The sequence below is a fragment of the Dendropsophus ebraccatus genome, chromosome 3 (genome assembly GCF_027789765.1).
Source record: "Dendropsophus ebraccatus isolate aDenEbr1 chromosome 3, aDenEbr1.pat, whole genome shotgun sequence".
In the NCBI taxonomy this organism is placed as follows: domain Eukaryota; kingdom Metazoa; phylum Chordata; class Amphibia; order Anura; family Hylidae; genus Dendropsophus; species Dendropsophus ebraccatus.
The window spans coordinates 38,566,375-38,576,076 of NC_091456.1; the positions used below are offsets into that span (position 1 = coordinate 38,566,375).

At 43.0% G+C, this 9,702-nt stretch overlaps 1 protein-coding gene across 2 annotated transcripts; it reads left to right on the forward strand.

Annotated features, from left to right (window-relative positions):
• Nucleotides 1-2,013: 2,013 nt before the first annotated feature.
• MIS18A (MIS18 kinetochore protein A) lies at nucleotides 2,014-8,454 on the forward strand. Of its 2 annotated transcripts, none has more exons than XM_069964133.1 (5): nucleotides 2,014-2,203; nucleotides 3,922-3,988; nucleotides 4,965-5,087; nucleotides 6,293-6,383; nucleotides 7,433-8,454. In XM_069964133.1, the coding sequence occupies exons 1-5, from the start codon at nucleotides 2,050-2,052 to the stop codon at nucleotides 7,508-7,510; spliced, it is 513 nt and encodes a 170-aa protein (XP_069820234.1). In that variant the 5' UTR covers nucleotides 2,014-2,049; the 3' UTR covers nucleotides 7,511-8,454. The 2 variants fall into 2 exon arrangements, with proteins under 2 accessions (XP_069820234.1, XP_069820235.1); XM_069964134.1 differs by having other exon boundaries at nucleotides 2,014-2,191; nucleotides 7,433-8,451.
• The last annotated feature ends 1,248 nt before the right edge of the window (nucleotides 8,455-9,702 follow it).

Below are 9,702 nucleotides of genomic sequence, written 5' to 3' on the forward strand. Positions count from 1 at the left end.
GGATGCTGCATGAATTGCTGAGGAGAAGAGAGGAGGCACATGGCTGGGCAGAGGTCACAGGTCAGCACACTGCCCGGCCGGAAAGCATGGCCTGTGCTAGAGAGATTAGCTGCCACACAAACAGCTGATGACCTGTCCAGCAAACAGTTCAGCAGGCTGCATTGTGGCTAGAAGAGGGTCAGTATCCCACCCGCGGTGGGCGCCAGGGGGCGTGGCTTACCGGGACGAACCCGGAACATTAATCTGCCAGGTCCCTGGCCCCTCTGTCTTCAGGAGCGCCCCAAACCAACCCCTATGCAAGGAGGGCAGGCGGCCAGCTAGGGGGGCGCTCTGACAGACAGAACATATCTCTGCCAGACCAGTTAGGTGTGCAGCTGATTGTCTGCCAGAGCGCCCCCCAGCTGGCCAGGAGTGATGCGCCCTGTGCAACCGCACAGGTCGCACACCCCTAAGGCCGGCCCTGCCAGCATGCTTGAGGTTTGCTCATCTCTAATCATTAGCAATGTCCATGCAGCTTTTGCCTTAAGTGTAAATTAATAAACTTTGTACGTACCTCTCACCGCTAGTTATTAGCAGCTCCCCGTGGACGCTACTGGAACTTTTGCGGCGGTCTGTGAAGTGGAACTTAAAGGGAATCTGTCACAAGGTTTATTTTGCCTTAAATGAGGGCAGCATAAACTAGTGATAAATGCTAAACAGATCGGTGGATTACTGACATCATTCGGTTCAGCCGTTCTCCTGATATGCAGGAGAATAGGATTCTTGTAACACCCCTCCCCCCCCTGGAGCTTTTTTAATGAGCTCCCCTCATCAGGCAGTTGGCATTGGAATTAGTTGGGTTAGTCCAGTGCAGCTGTGGTCGGAGTAACATCATTAACAGAAGGGACCACAAGCTCTGTGAGGAACTGTGAGGAGATTCTTAGGAGCCGGCAGATGGGAGTTATGAAGCTATAAAACTTACTTATTCTTATTATTGACCAGAGAGGAAGCCTGATCATCTTTACTCCTTAGGTACTGTCTTATACTGAGGGATAATTTCTCAAAGTGCCCTTAGTTCTTCTGGGATCCAAAATGTTGTAGTTTATGGCTCAGCCCAGGTAACCCTAAAGGACTCTCATCCCACTGGATGCGACCCATCTCTGGCAGTCGGCCATGTAGAGAGATGTTTAACACAAAGAAACAGTTCAAGTTATATACTTTTTATGCAAGGAAAAAAAATCACTGTGTCACCTCACGGCCCTAACTCCCTGTTGTCTAATTGTCTGTGCACCTCATCACCATCAAGGGCTTCTCCATGAACACCTCAGGCAGCAGTAATAGAGAAGCCCCAGGGGGAACTACAAGTACCATCATCACCAAAGGCCTAGGTGCAGTCTCCATCTTTACCCTCTGTGGCAGAATTTACCTCAGGAAGAGGGAGATGAAAATGAACGATTTCTCGCTCGTCGCTTGATCGTTCGCTGTGTTTACACGGAACAATTATCGCTCAAATGCGATCGTTATTGTGCGAATTCGAACGATAATCGTTCCGGGTAAACGTAGCATTAGGGCAGGATAAACCTACTGAATTAATGTACCATCGGCCATGATTGCAATCATGGCTGACAAAGTATGTTACATAACAGCCATTGAAAATCGCAGTGTGAACACGACTCTAGAAAAGAGCACATTTTCCATCTGGATTGATGACCACAAATATTACCTCATCAGCTGAGAGAAAAAAATCTCTCTCTATATCTCAGGGTTTTACTTACTAAATCTGAGGTGGACATTCCCTCTTACTGCAATATCTACACCAGCAGTTCCCTACACAACCCCCACTGGTACACACAATGCTCTCTTATAAAACACGATATACAGTAAGGAAACCTGGTGCTGCTCAATGCCTGATGTGAGCAGTTTCTGACAACCAGAGCGCCCCCTACAGCGGTAACAGCGCAAGTGCCCCATTGTCCCCTCACAGTGTATATATACGGAGCGCTGCAGTCACGTGGTGTCCTGACGTCACGGCATTCAAGTAGTTGGGCGCGCTCCTGGCTGAGCGGAGACATGGCTGAGGGGACTAGTGACGTGTGCGGCGAGCTGAAGGACGGGCCGGCCCTGTTCATGTGCAGCAGCTGTGGGAAGCCGCTGGCGGACTCCGGAGACTGGGTGGGGGAGGCGGAAGGCGGTGACATCATCCTGGTGAAAGGTGCGGAAACGTGTGAGTGTACCGGGAATGTACCGTGCAGCGTCCGCTCCTCTGTCCCCAAAACTACAACTCCCAGAATGCCCCGACAGCGGAAGTCTATGAAGAAATGCTGGGAGTTGTAGTTCAGCTACAGCAGGAGATTCTCTATGCTATTCCTTTCAGTTGGCTCTTCTTCCTGGTTGGTCCTGGCCAACTATTGAAGTTTGTAGGGATTATTGGGGCGTGGCCTATTATGTGAGGGGGTGTGGTTTGCCATGGGGGCGGGTTTAATCAAATATAATTTGTTATCTGAGCATTGTTTATATTGTATTATGCTGCTATTAAAGTGACATACTTACCAGCCCCAGAAGCGGAATAACACGTTGTGCCCAGACAAACCCTTTAAGATTTCCTGTACATACAGACTTTATAGAGTTAGAAGGTTGCTACCCACAGTAATTGCAAATATTTCCCAGACCCCATGATTCTGCCATATAATAATGACCCCCCTTACCACAATATTTCAGGCTGTAGACCATACTCCAGAATACAGACCCCAATACTCAGGCTGCAGACCATACTCCAGAATACAGACCCCCAATAATCAGGCTGCAGACCATACTCCAGAATACAGACCCCCAATAATCAGGCTGCAGACCATACTCCAGAATACAGACCCCCAATAATTAGGCTGCAGACCATACTCCATAATACAGACCCCAATACTCAGGCTGCAGACCATACTCCAGAATACAGACCCCCAATAATCAGGCTGCAGACCATACTCCAGAATACAGACCCCAATAATCAGGCTGCAGACCATACTCCAGAATACAGACCCCAATAATCAGGCTGCAGACCATACTCCAGAATACAGACCCCAATAATCAGGCTGCAGACCATACTCCAGAATACAGACCCCAATACTCAGGCTGCAGACCATACTCCAGAATACAGACCCCCCAATAATCCGGCTGCAGACCATACTCCAGAATACAGACCCCAATAATCAGGCTGCAGACCATACTCCAGAATACAGACCCCCCAATAATCCGGCTGCAGACCATACTCCAGAATACAGACCCCCAATAATCCGGCTGCAGACCATACTCCAGAATACAGACCCCCAATAATCCGGCTGCAGACCATACTCCATAATACAGACCCCAATACTCAGGCTGCAGACCATACTCCATAATACAGACCCCAATACTCAGGCTGCAGACCATACTCCATAATACAGACCCCAATAATCAGGCTGCAGACCATACTCCATAATACAGACCCCAATATTCCCAATACTAGTCACTCTATTTATAACAAACACACAGGGCCTGATCTGGAGATCACAGGTCTCAGTGGACAGAACCTCCACAAGCTGATAAGTTAGTGAGCAGGGGATATGTTATTTTAACTCAGAATATCCCTTTAGGTGACCATGCCTTAAATTGATCACTTTTGTATAGCAAAACTCTTTAGGGGCCATTTATTTGCTCTTACGACACTTTGCCCAGTGTTGGAGTCTGGAGAAGAGGTTATATTGTTAGTTGATATCTGAAAAGCATTGTCTAAGTAATACAAGAAAAATAATATATAATGATATAGCTTGTTTTGTATGGGCTGTAGGTGGCATTGTTGTTGCTGTTGTGTTGTTTTGCCATAAAAATTGCAACAAAAACAACTCAATAGGTGAAAACCTTCAGGGAACTTATAAAAGTGCAATTTTTTTTATTTATTTATTTATTTTGCAGCCGTTACAACAAATGTGAAAATTGATGCGTGCAAAGCACTTTCCTCATATGAGCTGGATGCTTTCAGGTATGTATTGTGCTGATCCTGTGCCATGTTAAAGGGGAACTATCGGCAGGTTAGACTAATCTAACCTGCGGCTAGCCCCCTATTGCTTACTGAGGGCTGAGATGGAAGGTGTGTGTCTTACCTTCCTCCTGGGCGCTGTTTCTGTGCTGTTAGCAGTGTAATCCTTGATCTGGAGCACCGTTAGAATCACTGCCCCATCCCCATCACGTGAGCCGGTCCAGGGCAGTACTCCTACCAAGGATCAAGGATTGCACTGCTAACAGCACAGAAACAGCGCCCAGGAGGAAGGTAAGACACATACCTTCTTCCCCAGCGCCCAGTACGCAATAGGGACATAGCAGGTTAGATTTGTCAAATCTGCTTATAGATTCCTTCCTCCGTCCAAAGAATGTTCAAGTCCATTCTTTGGACAGATTAAGGAATCCGCCCGTGCATAGAATGGAGTCTATGACACAGGCGGAGACTCGCGTGCCCGCTGCAGTCCGCGAGCGGACGCGAGCTGGGAATTCCGCGACTGAGGTTCTGTCTGAATTCCTCAGTGTGCACATACCCTTAAAGTGTCCCATAGATTACTATGTTACATATTGGAGACTTGTTGGATCTCATTTTGCCTTCAGTGAATGAGAAAATTATTTTTTTTTGTATGCACTTCTTTTTTTATATTAAAGTTGGGACCGGCTATAAAGGGATGTGACATCTATCTGACATCTGTGTTTTTTTACAGATCCGTTCAACAACTTGAGCAAAATTGAATGTTTAGGTTTTCAGTGCCATTAGACTTTTGTCGACCTGCTTTAAGGGGTATTCTGCTGAAAAATACCTTTTGATATGTTGCTGCCCATGGGGATTACATTATAAACGGCAGTCATTTTGCAGCGGAATACCCTTTTAAGGTCAGTGAGAAATGCTTGTTTTATAGTTATAAAAGGACAAAGCTGGCCAAAGTTGATTTGTAAATGTGTCTCTCCTTTATTAGCACTGTGCAGGTTCTGTATTGTGAAGGCTGTTCCAATGTTATTGGAGCATTGTATTTGGCCACACCGCAAAGCTTGGACTACAAGCGTGATTTGTTCAGCTTAAACACAAGTGCTATTAATTGGTAAGAAGAATCTATATTTCTACAATTGTTTATAAGTTAAAGCAAATGTACCTTCAGTTATATTCACTTGAAGTGTTGCATATCAATAGAACAGCGGCCCAATGCCTGCTCCGGTCTATTACTGGTCACCGGCCTGGACTGGAGTTGGGCCGGCCTGTCCCCAGTAGGAGGAAACTCCCGGCACTCTGTACCGTGGCTCCATTGATTCTACCACTCAGGCAGATCTGGAGGAGCAAACGAGTGCCGACCTGTCAGATCATTGCTCGCTTGCTCCCCGTTTCCTGCTCACTGTCGGCGCTATTACACGCTGCGGGAGCCCATAGGGGATACCGGCAGTCTGCTGCCGCTGCTCCTATTGCACGGAGCGGTGGCCAGCAGACCGTCACTATTCTATTTTTTTTTTTCCAATATGATGAAAGACAACAATCAGCCGACATTGTGCATTTTGGCTGATCGTTGCCTTTTAACAGGAGCTATTCCACCAAGCGATTATTGGCCAAATACAGCCGATGATTGCTTGGTTTAATAGGGCCTTTGCAGTCTGTGTGGGCAATAAGTAAAAAGTTATCGAAAAAAAACTACTGACTCTGCCAACAGGGTTGGTGCAATTACTGTATGGGCCTTGGACAACATAGCATTAGTCTGTGTTCCATAGAAAGGACTGGGCAGGACAGGATGGCATGCAGTGCATTCACAGTACACCACATTTTAATTGTAAGCTACGTTGATATTCTCTCAGGGCCATGTTAAGATTGGCATTGGCCTCTTGGCAAACAATAGGCATCTTCTTCCTATATCTTGAACATTAACCATTAAATACATTTTGAAACACTTCTGATCGTTGGTGGGCATTGGGTTTCAGGCCATCTTACCCTCTCCCTGCCACCCAGCGCTAAAATCCATACCCCTTGTGATGTAGAAGTTACTTACTACATATGAAGGTGTAGGGATTTCGTCCGCTCAACCCTCTTCTGATCTCGGATGCCGGCAGGATGAGGGACAGCTGGAATCCCTACAGCTTCACATGAGATAAGTATTGTCAACCTCTCTTTAGAAGATGCCCTAACTTTGTCCTTCTACTTTGGGAGTGAAAAAAAAAGGTGCATCTTATAAAAGAAAAAAATACGGTAATATATCTAGTGGATTTTTTATTAGCTTTGCAGTAAAGGTACACTACTAAAGCAACAATACTCTTTTTATTTCAGTTATTACTTTGGTAAGGCTCCCAAAAGAAAAATACAAACAGAGCCGAGGATGCTGCCAACAGTTACCTTAATGGAAACACAACTGGAAAAGGTACAATCTCAGTTCTACTGCTGTCTGCTGAGTCTGACCAGAATGTGCGTATCTAAGGGTACTATTACACAAAGCCATTATTGGCCGTACTTGGCTGATTTCTGGCCGTTCTGACTGATAATCGTTTCGTGTAATAGGTCATGTTTTAAATCAACGATCAGTGGACATGCACGTCAGCTGATCGTTGATTTAAAGCATTACCTAAAATCTCAATAACAATAGCAACGGTCTGCTGGCCGTCGCAACATGTAATAGGAATGGCTAGACACACACAGCAGTACAGGACATATAGTATCACACTATACTGTATGGGCCGATTACACAGGACGATTATCGTGCAAAAAATTGTTAAATCGTTCAAATTTAACTGATAATCGTTCTGTGTAATTGCAGGCAACGATCAAAAAATTGTTCGTATGTCGTTGATTTAGATCTGGACCTAAAATTATCGTTAATCGTTCGCAGTAATTCCACATTTGTTCGCTCATGTTCCGCATTTTTTTCACTAATCGTTCAGTGTAATAGCACATTGTCCATTGTTTAGCTGGGATCAGAAGGAATAAACGATCGTAATAACGATTGTAACTAGCAATTATCGTTTTGTGTAATTTGGTGAACGATTTCAGGTTAACTATAAACAATCTAGTTTGTGATCATTTATCATTAGTCGTTAATCGTTAAAAAGCGCTCCATGTAATAGAACCCTAAGGAGGAGATACTAGACAACCAGTGCATGCACTTCAGTAATACTGAATAAAATGGCCACTCTTTGTGGTCAATCATCTAGTTATTTACCTCTGCCGCATGTCCTGACTGTAGTATTGTATATCGAGTCTGGTCTCAGTTAGGATGGCTGAGAAAGGACCATTGTATGTTGAAAATGTTGTATACTGAGGCCATCTTAAGTTGACAGACCACTCTATATACATTTTTTTTATTATGAAAGCCCCCTGAGACCCATCTAAAATGTATAACCAGAATAACTTCTTACTGTTGTGCCACTAAAGCATAGTGACTCCTAAATACTTTTCTTTTTCTTCACATTGTAGTGCAAAACAATGTTTGGCATCTGTGAGAAAACAGTCGCAGAAATGGAAAAAAAGCTTCTTCAGTCTAATGATTTTTAGGAATGCTGTTTGCCAGTGTTTATATGTATATGGTATAGTTATAATAGCTTTTATTTATGTACAAATCCCTGTAATCCACATGTATATACATTCACCTCCATTCAATAAATAGTCAACACAAAATATAAAAAAATCACTGATGGATGTCAAGATTTTTGTATTGTCTTATCTGAATCCCTTGAAAATCCAGAATGTATGTAATTTACTCACACTGAAAGTGCAATTCTTTAACCCCTTAAGGACAGAGCCAATTTTCGTTTTTACGTTTTCGTTTTTTCCTCCTTGTGTTTAAAAGACCATAGCACTTGCATTTTTCCACCTAGAAACCCACATGAGCCCTTATTTTTTGCGTCACTAATTGTACTTTGCAATGACAGGCTGAATTTTTGCATAAAGTACACTGCGAAACCAGAAAAAAATTTAAAGTGTGGTGAAATTGAACAAAAAAACCGCATTTCTTTTATTTGGGGGGTATTTGTTTTTACGCCTTTCGCCCTGGGGTAAAACTGACTTGTTATGCATGTTCCTCAAGTCGTTACGATTACAACAATATATAACATGTATAACTTTTATATGACGAGATGGCCTGTAAAAAATTTAAACCATTGTTAACAAATATATGTTCCTAAATATATCGCTCCATTCCCAGGCTTATAACTCTTTTATCCTTTGATCTATGGGGCTCTGTCAGGTGTCAATTTTTTGCGTCATGATATGTTCTTTCTATCGGTACCTTGATTGCACATATGTGACTTTTTAATCTCTTTTTATTATATTTTTTCTGGATTTGATGCGACCAAAAATGCGCAATTTTGCACTTTGGGATTTTTTGGCGCTTACGCCGTTTACCGTGCGAGATCATGAAACCAGAAGGCCCACTTAACACATATACTTAATGTAAACATCATACTAAATAAAACACGACTAATTGCTTTGGTGAAACAGGCCACGGTGTTTTATTATGGCTTACTTTATTAAAACCAACCATTAAATATTATTTATTAATAAATATTCATAAATATAATAACTTCAAGACCAAAATAAAAACCAGTCCACAGAGATTACTTCTGTGACCACATCTTCTAATAAAACACAGTGACAATTTTTTATGGGGATAACTTGAGGGCCGGGGGGGGGGGCGGGGCGCTGTTACTGGTGAGGTAATTAATTGAGCCTCTTGTCACAGAGCGCTGATTTATATACAGGCTCCTTCCCGCTCAGTGCTGCGTCCAATCAGCGCTGCCCGGCTGTCACCGTGGTATATGTGTATATGATATATTACAGCCAGAAATTGTAACGTGTCACATTTTTGTACTTTTTCCTTCTTTCTATTTTTTTTTTTTTATAAATGTATGTTTTCTCATTACATGTTTTTTTTAAATTTTAGACCCTTCTGCGCAGCTTTGTTATGCAATGTACTAATGTCACCGGGCGAGAAACTGCAGCTTTATCTCCATCTACAATAATGCTCTCAATGTAATTTCAGTGAGTAATATTCTGTTTGTACACGCCCAGTACTATTACAGGTCATATATGTAATAGAATACAAGAACTCTACTGAACTCTCTCATACTGACCTTGAGCTGTATTGTCTTCTCATTGTCTTCATCCATCATATACGCACATGGAGCTCAGTAATAACTCCTAATTTAGGATGTATCATCAAGCATCTATGTAATAAGAGTCTAATGAAATAAGAGAGATTAAAGCTATCAGAAAGAAAAAAAGCACAGGACTTGGAGTAATGTGGAAATTGACTAGTTAAATTAAATTAAGAATGGAAAATTAGAAGGAAAAGGAGAATGAACAGAGAAATAATGGCTTATGACAGAATGACCCATTAGGAGCCAGTACGGCAAGGAGGTGCAGCTTTGTGTCAGTGACAATCTCCACTTACAACTGGACATTTTGGGAGCAATGCAAAAAGAGGAGACGACCCCTTTATCAAAAGTTAAAATGAAAATGTATTCTGTTGATGGAATCTACCCCAACGTTCTATGCTTGCTTACCCAGCCCCTTCTGATACCTTTGGGGAACATAATGCCCAAGAGCGTTTCCCCCTTCTTTATTGTCGTACATGTTGAGAGTGGCTCCTCTTGCCTTCTCTGTTCTGATAAAATTTCAGCACATCGAAATGAACTCCAATTGCATGGGCTGCCTCTATTGTAAGTAAGAGTAGGTTCCCATCACTA

What these genes read in the sequence shown, in the direction of transcription:
- MIS18A (XM_069964133.1), top strand. Translation starts at nt 2,050, where the DNA reads ATGGCTGAGGGGACTAGTGACGTGTGCGGCGAGCTGAAGGACGGGCCG. An exon ending in GGTGAAAGGTGCGGAAACGT is followed by an intron (nt 2,204 to 3,921) that starts GTGAGTGTACCG and finishes TTTATTTTGCAG; the next exon opens with CCGTTACAACAAATGTGAAA. An exon ending in TATGAGCTGGATGCTTTCAG is followed by an intron (nt 3,989 to 4,964) that starts GTATGTATTGTG and finishes CTCCTTTATTAG; the next exon opens with CACTGTGCAGGTTCTGTATT.